The sequence below is a fragment of the Alosa pseudoharengus genome, unplaced genomic scaffold, assembly GCF_046254945.1.
Source record: "Alosa pseudoharengus isolate Yale_2024_CS ecotype anadromous, Long Island Sound unplaced genomic scaffold, YU_APseudo_1.1 YU_APseudo_1.1_scf_19, whole genome shotgun sequence".
NCBI lineage: Eukaryota > Metazoa > Chordata > Actinopteri > Clupeiformes > Clupeidae > Alosa > Alosa pseudoharengus.
Window position 1 is genome coordinate 11,185,466 of NW_027468657.1, and position 22,416 is coordinate 11,207,881.

General features: G+C 42.9%; 1 protein-coding gene and 1 non-coding gene across 2 annotated transcripts; both read left to right on the plus strand.

Annotated features, from left to right (window-relative positions):
• The first annotated feature begins 480 nt into the window (after positions 1-480).
• rlim (ring finger protein, LIM domain interacting) lies at positions 481-13,667 on the plus strand. Its single transcript, XM_076291686.1, has 4 exons — positions 481-600; positions 2,312-2,511; positions 4,228-4,398; positions 9,672-13,667. Exons 2-4 carry the CDS (start codon positions 2,343-2,345, stop codon positions 11,765-11,767), a joined length of 2,436 nt encoding a protein of 811 aa, XP_076147801.1. The 5' UTR covers positions 481-600; positions 2,312-2,342; the 3' UTR covers positions 11,768-13,667.
• LOC143133339 (small nucleolar RNA SNORD42) lies at positions 8,940-9,006 on the plus strand. The gene has a single exon (XR_012988502.1). It is a non-coding gene; the product is annotated as a small nucleolar RNA SNORD42 (small nucleolar RNA).
• Positions 13,668-22,416: the final 8,749 nt, after the last annotated feature.

Consider the following 22,416-nt stretch of genomic DNA (forward strand, 5'->3'; position numbering starts at 1 on the left):
TATCTATCTATCTAAAAAGTGTGTAAGGTTTAACGAAATACAGTGTCAGTGTGTGTGTGTGTGTGTGTGTGTGTGTGTGTGTGTGTGTGTGTGTCAAATATATGTTGGTAACCCTGCAGTGCAGACTTGGAGGGCAGCCCAGAGAGGGCATATTTTACCCACACTTCCTATGGCTTCGAATGCCAAATGGCTCCATAGAAAGTTTTCAATGTCTGAGGTCTCAGTATTAATAGGCTATTGTCAGCCTTCAACATTTTCTTGGTGGTTTTAAACATAGAAAAATAAAAGATATGCTAGTAGGCTATATACCATCCCACTTCACCTCTGTCAGACACTGTTTAGCAGCATATTGGTTGAAAGAATCACGTTCCGCACTGATATACAATGTCACAGTTTAAACCCCAGGACACAGGGGGGCTCTGTGGGCACTGTTTACGCTGTTGACAGTATGTGCCATTTACGCACTTCCGGTTTCCGCTTCCAGTTTCAGTCCACTGTACAATAATGAAGAAAATGGAACCTTGAAACCAAACACATTTGTTGAAGACAAAAGGAAAAAAAATATCTCAACATCACGACCAAGACACACTATTTCATCAGGTAAACCCGATGTGAACGTTGGTTAAATGTTAGCAGCATGTATGTTATAATTCTATGTTTTATGTTTCAGGTAATGTTAGCTAGCAATCCACTGCAGGTTAGTGATTAGCAAGCTCGTTTCCATCGTAAAATGGCTAACCTTTCGCCAGCGTTAGCAAACGTTAAGGGCACCGATGCTTAACGTCAGTAGCCAGTGAAATGTATCTGGCCGAATGTTTATTGGAGGTTTTTGTACATTAAGAATATCTAATAATACACTAAGGAACCAAGCATTCACTTTGGATTTGACCAAGTTAGCTATCTACAGGTCCGGTAACGTTAGATCGTTAGCTAAAGTTGTCTGACGCTGTGCTAAATGACAAGCAGGTAGTGCTAAACATCCTTGTTTTCTAGTCGTAAGGCTAACGGTAAGTAAAGATAGTGAGCCTCATGTATTCTGCAACTTGCGCCATTTTCCTCACTTAACTCAGACACTGGCTTGGCTGCCGAGGTAACGTACTGTAACGTTGACATTATTTTTTGATTAAGCTTGTGTTCGTGAATAACTAAACGAAACATATGGCTAGCTAGTGTTCGCTAACGTTAGCTAACGTCACTATCGTTAACGTTACTCTGTTGCTGGTGACAAAGCTCGCGTCAATACAGATAAAAGTTTCCAAGCGTTTAGTTATTATCTAAATATAATACAAAATACTGTTTTAATTAGGGTAAAAATATAAGTTATTAGAATTAAAATGTCATGTTCAGACTGTCTGATTTAATTGGATTAGCTGCTTACTAAGGATTTAGCTGTAGTTTAGCTGGCGGCTAAGTTACTCAGAAGCTAACTTAGCCTGTGATGCCATTTTGTTTTCCCCTAACGTTAACGTTAATTGTCACTAACCTCAAAAACGGCTCACAAGTCTATGTAAACTTTAGCTTGATGAAATGGAAGGGTTTAAGGCTGTAGTTGGGTAGATTGCAAGCTGTTTTTATTTTTCGTGCATCCGTTCTCAAAACGTCGTACAGGTTATATTAATAATACCTTCAATTTTACTTCAAAAGGATGTAAACAAAGCATACTACGACAAGAACTTGTCTCATGATAACGTTAATTAGCCAGCTAGCTTATCAGCTAATATAGCCTACTGGTTATCAGGTAGTGCTACCCATGGAACATGAATGACGTTAGCGGGATGTCCACTGTGGGCATGACGCAGTTTGTTCCCTTGTCATCAGTCGATGTTTAGGTGAATCTTTTACTATGTACTTGTTTTCGTAACTTGTTTGATAGGCAAGACTATCCATTGCAGTGCTACTTTCGCTTTCATCCTTCTACAATCATGTTATAACAGTTAACGTTATGCAATGCCCCGAGTAGCCTACTTCCAAGGTAACGTTACCAAAGATTAGCAGTCAGCTAGCCAAGCCATAAATCGCTTAGCATTAGCCGACTAGCTGAGGTCAGATACTGTATATTTCTTTTGTCATAGCGCATACAGGTAATTACCATATATCCCATGGAGCGTCAACGTATGATGTTAAATAGAGTAAGAGGCATGTTAGGTCATGACCTTTCACATCAGATGCCCCTTTGCAGATTCATAGTAACGTTATTGGCCTGCATTAGTTGGCTATCATTCTTCCATGGATATAGCTCATTGTACCCTTCTTAATTCGTAATTTGTGGTGAATGTGTAGTAGCGTTAATTGTAACATTCCGCTTTCACAGCTGGTCGTGAAACGTCCTTTGAGTGACGATCATGGAGGGCTCGGACAATGCAGAACAAGGTGGCAGCGATCAGTCGGATTCCCAACGGAGACGTCAGCTGGCCCGCCTGGACAGGGAGGAGGCCTTCTATCAGTTTGTCAACAACCTCAGTGAAGAGGACTACCGATTAATGAGGGACAACAACCTTCTGGGCAACCCCGGTAAGTCTTTGATTTAACTTTTATTTACAACTGAATGAAATATGTTGCTTCATGGGCTGGCTTGTTTTAGTAGAGACAGCCTGCAAGTGAAGGTTTAGGCACAAGCTCAAGTTTAATGTGAATTCTGTCCCTTATTTATACAGGCTCATACATCATGTGTCACACAAATCATATTGCTCAAATGCATTAGAGCAATGCAATCTTAAATCCCATTTCTGCTGTGATATATCAAGGATGAAAAACAAAACACTGACACTATGGAGGAAACCTATCCAAGAGTTAGGCCTAGTTTACAAGAATGGATGACTCAAATGATTAAGGTGTGCACACATTGGAAAGCTCCTGTTTTGTGGTAGGGGTGTAAAAACATACTTGTTAAAATGGATAAGGAGGATTATGTCTGCTCTAGTCCATCACAAAAGTGCTTAATGGGTGCAAGAAAGTTATATGACGGGCTCAAAAAAAGTAACATGAGAGGATTAATTTAGAAGTACCTCATTAAATTATCCTTTTAGATGTATGTAATCCCTTCTCTCAAAGTCTGTTTAATGCTCTGGTAAAAACTGTATGAAAACTACAGTTTGAGGATAAACTGAATGGCTTGTTTTCAGTCAAACACGTTTTACTGTATGTTTAATTAGTTCAGACAAGCGTATTTCTTTTTACTACCATCCGTGGTGCATTTATAATGCAAACTTTTGCCACAGCAGCTGTAGTAAGTCTGCCTCTTGTCAGTGTCAATTTGGAATGACCAGCACATATGTTTGTGCTAAAGTGAGCTTGAACCAACCACATCTGGTCCTGGTCATTTTACCTGGCTCTGAACCTGGTCCTTTCCACCTCTGGTTCTGGGCGGTGTTTGGATGCTACGCACGTGTGTAAAGCCGGCGACCCCCTGAAGAACCCTCCCCTTCCTGCTCCCTCTCTGTTCCGGAACAGTGGAATAGGAAGGCATGTTATTTTGGAGCGTTGCCCCTGACAGGAGACGGAATGCTATGGTGGGACAGGGCCTGTCCTGGTAAGTGCAGTGATTTTCAGTACTGTCAGTTTTCAGTAAGTGCAGTGGTTTTCAGTACTGTAGGATGTTTTTTTTTTTTGGTACAGCTTTACAAACAGCTGTAGTCTGTCAATCAGCTCACCACAAGTCTCCAGTTTTTTGTGTGTGTCTCAAGCCTTTCAAGAATGGTGAGGAAATGTTTGATAATCAACATCCAATTTGGTGAAAGTGTGATGTACTGACTGATCTCCTCTGTGCTCCTCTGATGTTTTTTTCCCAATGCAAGAATGCATCCATGACATGAGGCATACAGTACCTTACGTTTTCAATAAAAAGATTACGCAATTGAAGGTGTGGCCTTTTTTTCCTCTCTCCTTATCCTCAGTGTTTTACAGTTGCCTTATGTGTGATGCTGGTGATATTTGTATATTAAATGTGGATATAATACATGACTTGTATTTTTCATTTTAGGAAGCATTTCTATGCATTTGTTAAGATTGCTATGTATTTGTCTTTTCCTCAAAAGACCAATTAGGCCTAATTTGTTACCCTAGCAACCGATATTATGGAGATGTTTTTTTTTGTTGTCGCGGGGGTGTCTATAGCTGAGCCGTGTCCCGGTGCAGTTGTATGAAGTCATGGATGAGCGGAATGATGTTTTGCGTTTGCAGCCAGGCTCAGTGACAGTGACAGTGACCGTGTGGGTTTGTCTCGGACAGGTGAGATCACAGAGGAGGAGCTGCTGACCCGCCTGCAGCAGGCGAAGGATGGTGGGCAGCGTGCGGCCACAGGCGCTAGCCCCAGCCCCAGCCCCAGCCCCAGTGCCAACGCAGGTGCCAACGCAACTGCCAACACAAGTGGCAGTGAAGCACGCAGGCCTGAGGCCTCTGGTGAGTAGAGCTATAGCTAGCACCCCTTATGCAGAATGTAAATGATGAGATAGATGATAGATAGATAGATACTTTATTGATCCCCAAGGGGAAATTCAAAAGTAAATAGTATGTTTTGGTATATTAGGGAACACTGTGTGGAGTATGAAGTTCTGTTAATCATTCGAAAGAGTTGACGGTTAATATTCAAATTTGCAGTGGTCTTTTAATTTTTAATGTGACTCAACTCATTCACATGCATGCATTCGCAGCAACTGTAGGATCATGGGCGTCGGAGCCATTTTACGTCCCACCCCCTTTTTTAAAATTGTTAGTTTGGACCCCCCCCACTTTTGCTGTGCGAAATACCAGTGCTGTTTTCAGCATCTGTTTAGTGCTTTATTGTCATTTTCATTGGATTTTGTCATTTGCGCGTAAATCGCTTGTAAGCTTTTTTTTTGTTACACACATTCTCCCATTCCGCTTCTCACACACACAGCGACAAGCGGCAAATCCCCCGCAGTGTTGAAGAGATCAGTCGTCCCCCTCACTTTTGATAAGGAAAAAAGCCTTATAGGTATAAATAAATAATAACCTATAGGTTTACGCTAGGCCCACGGTTGTCAAACTGGGGTACGCGTACCCCCAGTGGTACGTGGACTGATTTCAGGGGTTACGCGAAAAAAGATCTAAGTCATATGCCTTTTCAAACGTTTTCTCTATCCCACGTTGGTAACTTAACTTCCACATTTGCACTGCACATTAAAAACTTATTTTCTCCGCATTAACAAAATATTCGAGAGTGGAGACAGAGAGGGTAAATTAGTGAACGTGCTTGCAGATTCAAACATGCGCTCTTCCTCCAAGAAGAGGCGACTTGGAGCTCAAACACGCGACAGCACTTTACCTCGGGAAAGCCACCTTGCCTCGCTGTGAAACAGTACAGCGCAGTAAAACAGTAGACACGCTTTTAAGGGCCGGGTCTTAAAGAAATTCACCACAACTCTCATAACCTCGTTCAAAATCTCATTCATGGATTCCAGTTTCTTCCAGTAGCAGCAACTGGAATCCATGCATTTCCACGGAATTATTTTTGGAATCTGATCCCTTATCATACCTGTTCATTCTTACTCGTCGCTCAACTTATCGTGACTAAATTCAAGATGGCTGCAAACGCTAAACTTCGTGAAGATACTGTCTGTATAAATCGTCTTGTAAGTAAACTACCAGTGCTTTTTAAAAGTTCTCAATGTCTCGTTTTAAATGTCAGGGCCTTCGGTAGTCTACCAATGAAGTGTGGAGATGCATTGAGCCTCGTAAATGGTGTAAAACAGTGATTTATTTGCATGGCTAGCCCGATGCCGAAGCACCACCATTGAAAAAGCTGTTGGTAGCATCGGCTAACTAGCGCCAGCTAAATAGCGCAAAGATTACTTAATTTTCGATACATTTTGATACACTTTCTGTGCCGCACGCATTCCATACAGTCTATGGTGTATTCACATTCTGAATGTCAACATATTTTACCAAACCGATGCTGTCATGCAGCCCTAGAAGCCCGTCCCCCACCAGTTTAGGTGTGTGGTGTTTTAGGTGTTGAGGCAGGAGCTAAGTCGTGATTGCTGAAGATAGTGAGTCAAGAGAGGTAGGCTACACTTAGGTGAAGAGGAATTGCTGACTAAAAGGAAAAACACGTCTGTTATAGGGAAATATTTTGGTTTTATGAAGGCCGACTTATTACAAACACAGCGCCAAATGCGTCCTTCTCCACCGTGTTCAAATAAACAATTTCTTTCGTTGTTGTTATAGGATCAGAAGATAGCCTATCTGTCTTTCACTGTAAGGCTTGTATTTCATAATATGCATTTAGCAAAAGCCCCAGACAGCAGCAGAAAGGTAATCAGGATTCGTTATTTGTAAAAGTTGTTTAGCCTACTTTGTTAGCCTGGACTGTGTGATCGCAGCCACTTACTTTCACTTTCCGCTGCCCTCGTAGTCGGCATGCCGGTAGCCTAATAACGTGGGATGCGCAGCGTATGAGGTTACAGACTGGGATACTTAAGATTTTAGATGAGTGACCGCCGAGATATAGCTTAAGTACAGTAGCTTTTTTGCTAGGCCCAGCGAAGGCTGGCAATGTGGAATATTCCGCTGGTTGGTGCGCAAGTATTCAGATTGGCTGTCTATCCGTCTTTTACGAGGATTTTCTTGGAGCACATCTTCCACACAACTTCGATAGCCTAGTCAGTGGGTATCTTACCTGTCCACCTAGGCTACATAATATACTGCTCAAAAAATTAAAGGGACACTTACAGTTTTCCACAATTGTTCAAACCATTTTTTTGAAACCTTCCACCCTTCTCTCCATTCTCAAACTACATTCACAGAATGTCTGACAGTTCTTGCAAAATAAAACACTCGCCTTAAAAGTTTTTCTTCTGCTCAGAATCAAACCGTGTCAGCACCAATCCAGTGTATGATTGAAGTGTCCCCTTAATTTTTGAGCAGTATATTTTATATTGTTTATGTAGAAAATTATACATTTATTTCTGTAATTATACATTTACCCCCCCCCCACCCTTCAGTCTATGTTAGTAGCAAGTAGAATGGAGAAAAACATTAAATATTTAAATATCGCAAGTTATATCGTTATCGCAGTACTCAATAATGTTATCGCATATCGCATGTTTTCCTAATATCGTGCAGCTCTAGCTGGAATGCCTCGAGTCGCAGCAACAATTGTGTTTAAATGTAGTAGCGTGTTTCAGCCTCTGGCAAGCTCTGGCAAGGCGGCAAGCGACTGAGCTTGAGAGCGACATGTTGGAGACCCAGCTGGAAAGTCAGTGGCCGAATGCACGCAAGAGTTGTATACATAAGAAACACCCAGAGTTTGGGGGTGCCAAAACGCGTAATTCCCTCTATCGCGCGTAAATGACACAGGGGTGAATTCTGGCAGGGTGAAATATGCGTAGTTACGCGTTTTTTGACTTTACGCTCGCACTTGGGTTAATTCCCCTTAGTGCTTTGTTGTGCCTATACAGTGTTGGGAGTAACGCGTTATAAAAGTGGCATAATGTAGGCCTAATGGGCCTAATTTGCTGTAACGTGGTAGGCTAATGTAAGGCATTACAAAAATATTGGTAAATATTTTACTCGGGAGTAGGGACAAACTTCAGTAACGCGCGTTAATGCATTTTAACCCGAAATTAAGTGGTATTTTGTTTTTATAAGCATATACAAATTCGCCAACAACGTCGCGAGATCAACAGAGGAGAAAAAATCTGTGTAAATTGTAGAATGTTATCTCCTGTCAGGCCTAGGCTAGGCTACTTTCAAGATGATTGTGGCTGCAGCAAGTCGGACTCTACATTTGCGACATGGACATAAAGGCCTGCTTGAGCATATGAAGGCAGAACATTCATTCATATCACAGAGGGTAGGCCTCTGACTCTGGGTGGAATGCCGCCTAGATTAAAAAAGTTAAAGCAGATAGGCTACACACCTTCCAAAATCGCCTGTTTTCCGTTGTATGTTGACAGCTGCTGTGGAAGGTGGAAGAATAATGATTTTTTTAAAACTCTTAAATTACTGTAACTGTGTGTCACCCTGGCGTTCGTTAGGACTGTACCCACTGGAGAAGGGACCGCTCATAAACTCCCCTTAATTGCAAATATAGACTAGATATAGTTGCGACTTCCGAACAGTTTTTGTGAGTGCTACTTTGTTAATATTTGGGGAAACTGCGAGTAAGGGGCTGCGACTGTTCTACATATAGGCTGCTGAAGCGCCGCGAGGGCGCAGCAAATGAACTTCAGAAACAATATTTAAGCTCACGACATTCAGACTGGCACAAAAAGTTAACGGCCCACCGGGAATCCTCCCGAAGCTCCCGATAGCCACTCATTGCATTCAAAGCATTAAATAACTTAATTTAACAGATATTGCAACTGCATGGTTAACTATACCATGAGGTTAATAAAGCTGGTTCCGAATTAGTCATTGAATTAATAGCTTTATTTTGTTATATAGAAGTATCTAAATAACCTGTTAAAATGTACCAGAATTCAGGAAATTGCATCTAGTCCAAAAAACTAATTCTGGGGGAGGACCCCCATACCCCCCGCTGAAATGTCCCACCCACTTTCAGAATGCCTCCGACGCCCATGTGTAGGATGACATCAGAAAAATGTGCAGTGGTCTGTTTAATTTTTTCCAGAGCTGTATATTGATCGGTCAGTTGTTGGACTGTATGAATGTATGTATTCAAAGGAACCACTGATGCCAGTCAATTGAAACTCACTTAGTTGTTCTGCAGCCTGAAGTTTCATGAGCGAAATAAGCAGTCAATGTCATGGCTGGGAATTTCTATTTGATCGATCACCTGACAAAATGATAAAGCACATTTATGTTTTTGTTCAGTCGTGGAATTCTTTAAAAACAGACTTGCTGTAGGCTACTGGTCTAGTCAGGAACCTGGAAAATTGTAACACCTTTTGACAGGATTAGAGAATGAAAAGCATCTGCTAACAAAATTACACATTACAAAGGAAGAGAATGTGTCTGTGCATATGATGTGAATTTTATATCGACTGAATACGTATGATGTATTCAAAGGAACCACTGATGCCAGACAATCCATATTCACAGTTATTCATTAGTGGGAATATCAGGTGTTCTTATTGGTCCTGCACATGCCCATACACCATGAAATTGAGTTTACAGACTGCAAAAACTTGTTTCCTACATTGACACACCTCACAGGTGACATGACTGCTGTCTCAGCACAGATATTTACGAAATATTTAATAGGAGTGGTGCTCTCCAGTAGGCATTTGGTTGTGTATTGACACTAGTTGCAGATGATGTATAATTAGATCTGCACTAACTGACAGCTCGGTGTAGTTTCAACTCGTGCTATTGGATTCACATTGGTTGGCTGATTGGCTGATGGAATACCTCGATGTTGGATAAATAAACTTACAGCAGTATCCCTATCAGTTATTTTGTGATCATGGCTATCTGGTGTAGAGCTTTCCCAATACGATTATATGCCATTGAACTGCAATACTTTTTATGTTTATGGTTCTTTGTCCAAAGCTATTTAAAATGACATTTTACAACTATCAAAATTAACAGTTTAAAGGAGTCATACAGCCTAAATAAAAATGCAAAAATTAGTAATAGAGTAAATTAATAATAATAATAATAAAAACTTTTCCTGACACAGTACATGTGTGTGAATCAATATGATCTTTAAAATTAATTGGTGACTAAATTGGTCTGTTCTGTCCCAGGAGACCTTGAGGGCCCTGAGGATCCCTCTAACGGTGATACCCTCCTGGATTGGCTCAACACTGTGCGTCGCACGGGCAACACCACGCGCAGCGGTCACCGCGGCAACCAGTCCTGGCGTGCGGTGAGCCGCACCAACCCGAGCAGCGGGGACTTCCGCTTCAGCCTTGAGATCAACATCAACCGAAACCTGGCGGAGCAGCAGACGCAGACGGAGGCAGCAGAGCAGGCCGCAGGTGGTGCGGCAGCACCGGAGGGGCCCAGCGCTGCCGCCGTCGTCGCCAGTGGAGCAGAGGCCGAGCCAGGAGCAGCCGCCGAGCCAGGAGCAGCCGCCGAGCCTTTAGCAGGGGCCGAGCCTTTAGCAGGGGCCGAGCCTTTAGCAGAGGCCGAGCCAGGAGCAGTCGCCGAGCCTTTAGCAGAGGCCGAGTCTGGAGCAGAGGCAGAGCCTGAAGCTGTGGCCGAGGTCGAGTCTGAGGCCCCTCCTGAGGCCATGGAGCTAGAGGAGGAGCCGGTTGTGGAGGAACTGGCGGTGATCGTGGAGCCGGAGCTCTCTCCACCCGTGACCCGACCTGCTAGCCCGCAGCCCATCCAGGTGCCGGAGTCAGTGCCCTTGCCGATCCCAATTCCGGTTCCCGTGCCGATCCCCATCACCATCCCTTCTCCGCACTTGCAGGCAGCAGCCGTGGCGGCGGTGATGGCGTCGGAGCCTCCCCAGACGCGCCGGGGCGTGGTGCGCCCGCGCAGCCGGAGCCCTGAGCAGCGTCGCACCCGCGCCTGCACCCGCAGCCGCTCCCCGCTCAGCCTGGACCGCATGGACGGCCTTCCCCCCGCACCGCCCATCCCCGAGCCCCCTCTGCCCCCGCCCCCACCCCCGCCCCACATGGAGGGCAGCTCACGCACTCGCCAGCACATCCCCTCCCGCCACGTCACGGTGGAGACGACGGACCACCACCACCACCACCATCACCACCACCACCAGGCACCCCTGGCTCCCCCGACCTCCATCACTCATGCCCCCGATGCCCCCCCGGCTCCTGCCCAGGAGGAGGAGCCAGCGGGTGGGGAGGCCGGCGCCGGACGCAGGCCCCCCACCATCATGCTGGACCTACAGGTGCGTCGGGTCCGGCCTGGCGAGTACCGCCAGAGAGACAGCATTGCTAACCGCACCCGCTCACGCTCCCAGCCCGCTAGCAACAACAACAGCAGTAGTAGCAGCAGCAGCAGCAGCAGCAGTAGTAGTAGTAGCAGCAGCAGTGGAGCCAGTAGCGGAACAGGAAGTGGTAGTGGGGCAGGCGGCACCGGTGGTGCCGCGGGCAACAACACCTTCCTGTATGAGACGGAGCAGGGTGGCTTCCGTCGGACATTCTCCCGGTCAGAACGGGCCGGCGTGCGTACCTATGTGAGCACGATCCGCATCCCCATCCGACGCATTTCTGACGCGGGGCTTGGCGAGGCCACCTCCGTGGCCTTGCAGTCGATGATCCGCCACATCATGACGGGCTTCGGCGAGCTAAGCTACTTCATGGACTCCGACTCGGACTCGTCCGACTCGCCCCGGGCCAGCGGGCCCACTACGCCCTCCGATGGCACCACGGCGTCAGTAGCCGGTGCTGCTGCTGCCGCCGCGGCCGTCGCTGCTGCCACGGGTGCCTCTCAGGCCCAAGCTGGCGGCTCGCAGGCCGAGGAGAGGGACAGGGAGGGGGACGACGCGGACTCCCCAGTGGCTGGCGTCGGCGGCGTGGCCCCAGATGGCCGCGGACGGGCCCGGGCCCCGATCAGCCTGGAGGAGACGGGCTCGCTGCCCTTCCTGCGGCTGGCGCACTTCTTCATGCTCAACGACGAGGACGAGGAGCAGCCGCGTGGGCTCACCAAGGAGCAGATCGACAACCTGTCCACTCGCAACTTCGGCGAGAGCGACGCGCTCAAGACGTGCAGCGTGTGCATCACCGAGTACGCACAGGGGCACAAGCTGCGCAAGCTGCCCTGCTCGCACGAGTACCATGTGCACTGCATCGACCGCTGGCTCTCGGAGAACTCCACCTGTCCCATCTGCCGGCGTGCGGTGCTCGCCACCACCAACCGCGAGAGTGTGGTCTGAACGACCCTCCGCGACTCGCCACTCCGCTCCGACGACGACTCCCCCCCCCCCCCCCTCTGCTCCCCTCCTCCCTCCCTCGTCTGTCTCAGACTAACACCACCCTTATTTTCTCTAAACTCTCTCTCTTGCTGCTTCCCTGAGCCTGGGTAATGTTTGCTACCCAGAGGGCCGGTCTTTATGATTTTAAAGCAATCAGTCTGCTTATTCTCCCATCTTCAGCAGGGGTTGGTACATCAGTGGGGCGGCCGAGTGGGGGAGACCCACTGAGCTGATGCGAGAATCCAGACCTCAGAATATTCATCAGTCGTCTGTCTTAAAGCATCTTTCAGTGGATGATGTGTTTGCAGGGAGTTGGGGTAGGATACCAAGAGGATGGGGGAAAATTGGGGGAAATGGAATTCCCCAAAAAGGACCACATGTGCTCACAATAAAGGACTCGTAGACGGTTCAGCTCAACTAGTGAAGCGCCCTATCCCTCTACAAGCTACCGGTTACAAGGTGCTGAAGACATTATCCCAGAGAGTCAGAGACTTTGTGTGTTAAAAGGAAATGTGTGTGTGTGTGTGTGAGAGAGTGTGTGTGTGTGTGTGTGTGTGTGTGTGTGTGTGTGTAACTTGATTTTTAAGTTAAATATCATTGGAGGGAAAGCAAGCCCAGTTACTTATGTGACACAATAGTGTAAGATTTCGGTGTGCAGTCACAGTACTAACCTAATGGGTAATGTTGCTTCCCTACCAAGTCAACTGTAACTTGAGAGTGCAAAAGTGTTGTATTCACACTTGAGACCAAATGCAATCTAATATTCCCCTGAAATCCATCATCGCAGAGCAGCATCTATTTTATTTTTTAAATATGATTGAATGTCTGGTGGCATGAAGCCAAAAAGGCTTCTTGCAAATGGGGGCATATTTAAAATCATTCCGTCAAAAACTTGTTTTGAAACATACCCTATAATGAATGTCTCACCAAAAAAATTAAAATAGAAATGTAGAAAAACACAACTGTTAAGTGTTGAAAGTACTTAAAACCATCAAATGACATTCTGATGAAAATGACAGTGAAGAGACAGGGACATTGCAGACATGTGCCCAAGAGTGTGGCAGTTAGCGCTCAAACGTGTCAGTCTTTCCTCTTAACTCTGTAACTGTTTGCATTTTTTCCCCGAGTCTGATGCAACTGCACTCAAGTGGATTGAGAGACGTTACAGCTTCACTTAACTCAAGCTGTACTGGTGCAATATTTACAAACAGGATATGGGGAGGGATAATGGATTCAACAAGATGGGGTGTGGCGTGGGGTATACTAGACCTTTTTTTTCTGTCTCTGAATGATTGTTAGACTGTGAATATTCACACGTAAATAAAGAAGTTACTCCGATATGTGAATGGCCTCCTGCTGTGGGATCAGTACCGCTTGGACAGGAGGTTGAAATTAGGCTACATACGTTTGTACATTTTTATACTTGTTCTCACTGAGTTACAGTACACATGCAGTTAAACATTCAGTCATTGGCCAGTAGTGTTTTGCTGCGTTGTTGGTGCGCTAAAAAAAGTCTGTTATTGGCTAACATCTCAGTTAATGGTGAACTTCACTGCTCCAGGTATTTTTGGCAAGTGTTGCTTAGATGTTAAGGGTGTGGTGTGTAATAGTAGATCGTCATCCAACTCGTTACACACAGGAGTCACAGAAAGGGACTAACGCAGTCAGTCACAGATATGTTCTCCCTGGTGGGTGGACTGATTGGTGTGGTGTGCCTGATGGTGACCAACTGCATGAAGCATGATCAGGCAATTTTTCCTCATGGGGTGTTGGACCCGCTCATGCGTCGAAGTTGATTAGTTGACGTTACTGACACTTAACCTATGTGAAATGTGTATTAAATAAAAGGCATTCATTGGCATGTTTTATCCTGAACATTATTCATAGACAACTGCAAATTAATTGGCCATTCTAATCAGTAAAAATATTTTGAGGTGGTCCATAGCCTTTAGTGTCTACAGTGCATGTAGGCTATGTGAAAAGACACATTGGAGGTTTTAATGCATAAACTGAATTGTAACTTGTCATTGTTATGTAATATTATTATTATTATTATTATTATTATTATTATTGTATTATTAATGATAAAGTGAACAAACCGTCAAAGTTAATTGAGATAAAAAGTTGTTAAATCTACACGATGAGCCACCCATGTGCTACAAGGCAGCAGCAGTTATAAACCACAGAACTATACTCCTAGCTGGACATCTAATTTACTGAGTGTAGAGAGGGACTATCTGAGACACAAGACAACGCTTAACTCAACCCGACTCGATTACTTGACATCACAGTTATTATCATAGAAGTCAATAATTATGGGTACACAAGTCCAATCTCTGACTGTGCGCACTGTGCCCAAAACTATTGATTTTTACACCTCAGTTTTGAGTATGGAGGACAATACCTTTAAGGTAAGTATATTGGGTCATTCCTCTTTAAAAGGTGCTGTTGAGTAAAAGATCTCACTTATTGATAAGCCAACAATATGATTTGCTCTTGAGTCTAATGCAACTGCACTGGATCGAGAGTCACTACAGCTTCACTTAACTCAAGCTGTACTGGTGCAGCTCCCGAGCTCAGGCCCAAGGGCTCAGAGGGCCCGGAAGCCCAAACCTTTGCGTGAAGTCCCTATTCTGTTCTCCACCCCTGATATCTGATTCGGGCCCCTCAGTCAACACAGGTTGCTGTATATGTGATATGTCTTCAATCGGTGTGCAAGAAAGAAGTGAGCGAGGTACGGCTCTTTGGAGATTGGAGAACAAAAGGAGGAATATTAAGGGAGAACAAAAGGAGGAATATTAAGGGAGGTACAGTAATGGATATAAAAAGATTGAAAGCAAAGCGTAATGGAGAGAAAGTGGATAGTACTTCCTTACTTTTGGAATTTAAGGACAATGTTTTGCCAGATAAAGTGATGGTGGGATATGTGAGCTTCAGGGTGCGGGAGTATATTCCTTCTCCAACCCAATGCTATAGATGCCAAAGGTATGGACATATAGCAAAAGTTTGCAAAGGGAAGCAAAGATGTGGGAAATGTGGAGGGGAGCATGAATATGGGGAATGTGGTGACTGTGTTGAGAAGAAGTGTTGTAATTGTGGTGTGGATCATACCGCTGCGTATGGGGCAGGGGCGTAGCCAGGATTATTTTATGTGGGGGGGGGGGCAGCTGGGTCCAGACTAACTGTGGTGGGGGTCCTGTAAGTAAAAGGGCAGTTGTAGTTCAGCAGGTACGGACACAGCATTACATATGCTGAAGCTGTAAGGGTTGTCAATAAAGAAAGTAAAGAGATGAGATATGAGATTCCGGTAACACAAGTTAGTGATGGAGGTGAAAGCAGAAGGCCAAAGGAGGATGTGTGGCATGTTCCTTTAAGTGGTAAATTGTTCTGATCAAGTAAAAACGAAAACGGCAGAATTAAAAATAATTGTCAAAGCTGCTGCAACATTCCTGAATATGGAAAATCTATCATGGGAAAAGATACAGGGTGAAATGAGTGAACCACCACACCTTCAATGACTTATTGATTTTACAATGTAACACAAGAAGTCTTGTTGCAAATGGGTAAGAGTTAAAATGTTTTTTATTTAGAAAGTAAGCCAGATATAATTTTTATAATTTTTATAATTTTTCAGGAAACATGGCTAAAACAGTCATTAGACCTAGTCATAAAGGAGTATATTGTAAGAAGGGATAGGGTGTAGGAAAATGTGTGTGTGGGGGGGGTGCAACATTTGTAAAATGAGGGCTGCAATATAGAGATTAAAAAAGGGATTTGGAATATATTCTAGCACAGGTATGGACAAATAATGCTATGGAGATTATATATTTTTACCACCCTTGCAGAAAAATAGAGGTGGGGCATTTGGTTGAAATGTGGGAGAATTTAAATGGGAAAGTTATTTGGTGTGGAGACTTTAATGCACACAGTACTCTTCGGGGGGATAAGGATGCTATTCATGGAAGTGTGATTGAGGAATATTTGGATGAGAAGGGGTTAGTATGCCTAACCGATGGTTCAGGTATGAGGATAGATGTAGTGAGGGCATTGAATCTGCAATAGATTAGCCTACTTACTTTAGCTACTGACAGTAGCTGAATGCAATTGGGAAGTATTAAGGGAAAGTACCATAGGTAGTGACCATTTTACAATTGCAATTCATATAGGAGTGGAGTTGGTAAGAGAACATGTAGTGAGGGATGGAAGGTGGATGTTAAAAAAGCTGATTAGGATGAATAGACCCCTGAAGTTCGCCTACAAAAAACCTACCATCTTTGCCCAAATAAGGAGATCCGGTATCTTGATATTTTTCCTATGGGAAAATAACATGGGGATTTTGAATTATCTCACCTGTTAAACTCTCGCGGGGACGAAGAAATCGAAAATTCAGACATTTTGTCCTCTGCCTTCGTGGATACTGTGATCTTCGGTACGTGAAGACGGCACACTTTTATCTTTGCTACTCCAGAGCTAACTTACAATTCAACTTGTCATAGGCAGTTAGCTTCAATTAACACCCGGATCTCCTTGGGCAAAGATAGCAGCTTTGGTTCCTTTTTGTAGGCGAACTTCAGAGGTCTATTTAGAGAGCTTGAATATAGACTGTTGAGTAGATAAAGGTCAAAATGGAGGTATTTTATGTAGGGAACAAAATGAGAGAAGCAAAATGGATGAAGCAGAAGTAGCTGTTCCAAAAACTAAACCTAAAAACAGTAGAATTGTGCCATTGTGGTCTGGACTGTAGTGAATGTATAAAGCATAGAAATGCAGCATTACAAATTGTAAAAAGGACACATCATTTTTAGACTATGATTGAGTAGCCTACAAGAGTTTGCAATCAGTTATAGAGACAAACAATAAAGAAGGCTAAACAATATTGGAGGTTTTGTGATTCCATTGGAAGAACCACACCAATACAACAAGTTTGGGGAATAATAAAGAAAACTAGAAAAGCATTTCCTGAAGGAAATATAGTGCATGAAAATGCAAAAATATGATGAGTTTATATGGTTAAATTATTTGCTTGGTGGATAAGGTTTAATATAGTTGGAATGACTGAACAGTTAAATAGGTTGATCATTTAAATGGTTAAATTATTTAGGTAGATAGTTGACGATAACTAACAGTTGGAATGGCTCCAATGTTTGCTAGTAGTTATGCTAACTATGTTAACAAAGATAATAATGCTAACCAAGTTACTATGCTAACTAGCAGGCTAACAATGTTAAAATGCTAACTATGCTAACCATGTGACTTAGTTAACCTAGCTAATCATTTTTAGTAGTTATGCTAACTATGTTAACTAGCATGCTAACATGTTAACTATGTTAACCATGTTACTTAGTTAACCTAGCTAATTATTTTTAGCAGTTATGTTAACTATGTTAACTAGTATGTTAACATGTTAGCATGCTAACTATGTTAACCATGTTACTTAGTTAACTTAGCTCATGATTTTTAGCATTTTTGCTAAAAATGCTAACTAGCATGTAAACATGTTAGCATGCTAACTATGCTAACCATGTTACTTAGCTAACTTAGCTAATCATTTTTAGCAGTTTTACTAAAAATGCTAATTAGCATGTTAACATGTTAACTATGCTAACCATGTTACTTAGCTAACTTAGCTAACTAGCTACAGTGGGTAGGAGTCATAGTTGATGACAAGTAACAGTTACAATGGCTGAACAGTTAAAAAGTTCAGTAGTTTAAAGGCTTAAATTGTTTAACAGTGAAATATTGTAGTGAGGACTTTTATTTTGAAACAGTTTTTGGCAGAGGAAGCAGTTGAACAGGATGTGTAGTCTTAATAGGGCCAGTTTGTATGCTTAAAGCCTTAGACTGGCAGTTGATGCAGGTGGCCCGAACACCTGCCATAGGATTCTAATTGCTTAACGGCTCTATTGTGACGTCATCAGCCCATGTTAAGTCTACGGGGAAATTTTGAACAGTTTTTAATTAATAGTTTAAAAAGTATAAAAGTTACAAAGCTGAAAAATACATTGCCCGGGTGTCCTAAGTAAGACCTACGTAACATAGTTTGAATGAAGTTTCTACGTTAAGTAGTTGAAGCTGCATTAATTGTGTTAGAAGAAGAAGAATAAGAAGCCTAGGAAGAACAGTACAGTGCATTTTCATGCACTGTAATAAGAAGAAGCCTAGGAAGAACAGTACAGTGCATTTTCATGCACTGTAATGAGTGGTAATGGGAGAGAGTTTGAGTATCCAGTGATGATGGATGAGAATTATTTATTAATAGTAGAGACTGAAAGTGCACAGTGAAGCAAAGAAAGGAAGGGAAGATACTAGGACATACTAAGATACAAATTTACAACTAGAAAAGCATTTCCTGAAGGAAATACAGTGCATGAAAATGCAAAAAATATGATGTAAAATATCATACAGAGTAAAAACAAACTATATTGGTTGCTAGGTAGATGAGGTTTAATATAGTTGGAGTGACTGAACAGTTAAATAGGTGGATAGTTTATATGGTTAAATGATTTGCTTGGTAGATAAGGTTTAATATAGTTGGAATGATTGAACGGTTAAATAGGTGGATAATACTTAACTTAGTTAACTTAGCTAATGTTTTCATTTTTAGTAGTTATGCTAACTAGCATGTTAGCAATGCTAACATGCTAACTATGTTAACCATGTTACTTAGCTAATCATTTTTACTTAACTTAGTTAACTTACTTAACTTAGCTAATCATTTTTAATAGTTTTGCTAAAAATGTTAACTAGCACGTTAACGTGGTAGCATGCTAACTATGCTAACCATGTGACTTAGCTAACTTAGCTAATCATTTTTAGCAGTTTTGCTAAAAATGCTAACTAGCATGCTAACATGCTAGCATGTTAACTATGCTAACCATGTGACTTAGCTAACTTAGTTAATCATTTTTAGCAGTTTTGCTAAAAATGCTAATTAGCATGCTAACTAGCATGCTAGCATGCTAACTATGCTAACCATGTGACTTAGCTAACTTAGCTAATAATTTTTAGCAGTTTTGCTAAAAATGCTAACTAGCATGCTAACATGCTAGCATGCTAACTATGCTAACCAAGTTACTTAGCTAACTTAGCTAACTAGCTACAGTGGGTAGGAGTCATAGTTGATGACAAGTAACAGTTACAATAGACCTCTGAAGTTCGCCTACAAAAAAGCTGCCATCTTTGACATCCGCTATCTGGCGATTTTTCCTATGGGAAAATAACATGGGGATTTTGAATAATCGCACCTGTTAAAGTCTCGTGGGGATGAAAAAGTCTGAAATGCAGACGTTTTCCTGAACACACTTTTGTCCTCTGCCTTCGAGTGGATACTGTGATCTCCGGTAAGTGAAGGCGGCACACTTAGATGTTTGCTACTCCAGAGCTAACTTGCAATGCAATTTGCCATAGGTAGTTAGCTTCAATTAACAACCGGATCTCCTTATATGGGCAAAGATGGCCGTTTTGGATCTTTTTTGTAGGCGAACTTCAGAGGTCTATGGCTGAACAGTTAAAAAGTTCAGTAGTTTAAAGGGTTAAATTGTTTAACAGTGAAATATTGTAGTGAGGACTTTTATTTTGAAACAGTTTTTGGCAGAGGAAGCAGTTGGACAGGATGTGTAGTCTTAATAGGGCCAGTTTGTATGCTTAAAGTCTGAGACTGGCAGTTGATGCAGCTGGCCCGAACACCTGCCATAGGATTCGAATTGCTTAACGGCAGTCTTAATAGAGCCATATTGTATGCTTAAAGCCTGAGACAGAGTATATAGTTTAAAAGTTAAATGTAGATAGTGTAATGGATGTTGATAGACAGAAAGTTGAATGGATGTTGATAGGCAGATTGTTTAATGGATGTTGATGGATAGTTTAATGGGTGGATGAGTGAATGGTTTGAAGAGGATGAATGGATAGAAAGTTCTACGTTAAACGGTTGAAGCTGCATTAACTGCGTTAGAAGAATAATAATAATAATAATAATAAGAAGAAGAAGCCTAGGAAGAACAGTAGAGTGCATTTTCATGCACTCTAATGATGGAATTTAATTGTGATTTGAGGAAAGTGGGTAAATCATCGCCAGGGAAAGAAAAGGGTTTGTTACTCAATGCTAGAAATTCTCACTGATAAAGGTAAGGAAGTATTACTGGGTCTTTACAACAAAATATGGGTAGAAGGGGTAGATAATCCCATGCACATGAAAGGAATCAGTCATTATTCTTATCAGGAAGCCTGGCAATGATGCTAAAGTGCCTAATTATAGGCCCATTGCCCTTATATGTCAGGTGGGAAAGGGAAAGAATGGTAAACGACAGACTGGTATTCTCGTTAGAAAAAGAGTTGATACAGAACTATCAGTGTGGATTTAAAATAGTCCATGGGCCAGATGAGATGTCGGTACCACTCAAGGTGGCAAAGATTGCTTATACTTTAGTAGTGTGACGGCTTTTTATCAGCTGATGTTGTTACGGAGGTGTGATCCACCTGTCAGTTTTTTGACAGGTGGACCACACCTCCTGCATGCCAGAGTCATTATGGAGAACAACCGATACCACCGCTGGATAAAGAAGGCGATTGAAATAAGAAAGCGGAGCCCAAAGATGATGAACAGAGATGAGGGAGCATATATGCTCTCCCATACCTGGAGTGCCGTCCTGGGGGGCGGCTGACTGACAGCAGGAGGTGTGGTCTGTAGGTTAATCTCATTGGTTGCTTGGTTGCTAGGTTGTTACTGTGGAACTGGTTGCTAGGCTGTTGCTAGGGTATTTGACATGGTTGCTAGTGTTGTATAAAATTATCCTATGGGTTGTAGACATCATTGAGAGAGAGTTTGAAACTGTAAAGCATGTATTCATATAACCTTAATCATAATCAAGTAATACACTGAAGTTATAATACTTTTATAACATTTTAAATAACAAGTTTAACTAATACTTAAGCTATTCTACCAGAATTCCCCCTACGTGCGCTCTGTATCCCTATGTCTCTTTTTGCTGCCCTGTGTCTCATTTTGTTGCACTGTGTCTCATGCTGCCCTAGCCTAGGCCTTTTGAAGAAACCAAAGTCGGCCTTGAAGCTGCAAGATACCGCATACACAGGGCGAGCTCTACTCATAACAACCAGTAGGACTAAGTAGGAGTGCAGGGGGGCGAACAATATTTAACCCATGCACAATGTATGACCTGTGATCACTCTATACTGTACACCCCTGAACTCTCTGTAAACTTAAGGTAAAAAGTTTGTTCGGGGTAGTGTTGTGTCAGCATTTTGGAGGGGTATAAATAAGAGAGTTCTACCTTTGTTCGGGAGTGCGATCGTGGGATCCACTCAGGCTTTGCGCATTAAAGGAATTTTTGCAGGGAACTCTGCCGGACTTTTGAGCCTTCTTTTTGGGAGAAGTTTTTGACTACAGCACTTATAATGGTGTATTTTTGTTACGTTGTGGGCAAGATGTTTGGACTTAATTTCTGGCCCGAGTCTGAATATCTGCCACGACACTAGGCTGTTGCTAGGGTAATTGAGGTGGTTGCTAGGCTGTTGCTAGGGTAGTTATGGTGCTTGTTATGCTGGTTGCTAGGTTAATCATGTTGGTTGCTATGTTGGTTGCTAGATTTTAACTGTGAAAGTGGTTGCTAGGCTGTTGCTAGGGTACTTGAGGTCGTCACTAGGTTGTTGTTAGGGTGTTCATGGTGGCTACTATCAGAAATAAAGGAGTTACTACAGTGGTTTGCTAATTCATGGGTTTCATCAGGTCCCTTTCCACAGGTGTATAAAATCAAGCACCTTGATTATCAATGCAGACTGCATGGTGCTTGATTAATACACCTGTGGAAAGGGACCTGATGAAACCCATGAATATAATCATGTTGGTTGCAATGGTAACTGACATAGATGCTTAATTCCAATGGTTGCTATGTTGGTTGCTAGGTAGGTGGTGGTTTAATGTAGTTGGCAAGGCATACTTGATGATAACTGACAGTTGGAATGGCTGAACAATTGAATAGACCGATTTACAGTAACTGTAAATCGGTCTATAGTTGAGTAGTTTAAATGGTTAAATTGTTTAAAAGTGAATTATTGTACTGAGGACTTTTATTTAAGCAACACAGTTTGTCAATTGAATACGCTCGCGTTGCGCTTTGAAAGTTGAACCAAGTTCAACGGTCAGCTTGTTCAATGCTAGCAGCGTTGCCACCGTTACGCTGACGAACAATAGGAAACCTGCCACTTGCCGCTGGCTAATGTGATCCCCGCCTTAAAAGAGCCTGAGAGAGTGACAGTTGCTGTAGGTGGCCATGAACACCTGGCACAGGATTCTAATTGCTATCGTGATGTCATAATGGCCAATGTTAAAGTCTATGGGGAAATTGTAAATAATTTTCTCATAGTATAAAAAGTATAAAAGTTACAAATATGAGGCATAGCAACCTGGTCCATTTAATGATCCACGTTACAAAGTTTTAACGAAGTTTCTAGGTTAAACGGTTGAAGAGAAAGTTGAAGCAGTCAGTGGAATAATGCCTAGGAAGAACACTACAGTGCATTGTCATGAACTATAATAACCAGGCGCACACCTAAGGTCGATTTTCTCGGTTCCCGGAAGTGGCTCCTGATGAAAT

What these genes read in the sequence shown, in the direction of transcription:
- rlim (XM_076291686.1), top strand. Translation starts at nt 2,343, where the DNA reads ATGGAGGGCTCGGACAATGCAGAACAAGGTGGCAGCGATCAGTCGGAT. An exon ending in CAACCTTCTGGGCAACCCCG is followed by an intron (nt 2,512 to 4,227) that starts GTAAGTCTTTGA and finishes TGTCTCGGACAG; the next exon opens with GTGAGATCACAGAGGAGGAG. An exon ending in ACGCAGGCCTGAGGCCTCTG is followed by an intron (nt 4,399 to 9,671) that starts GTGAGTAGAGCT and finishes GTTCTGTCCCAG; the next exon opens with GAGACCTTGAGGGCCCTGAG.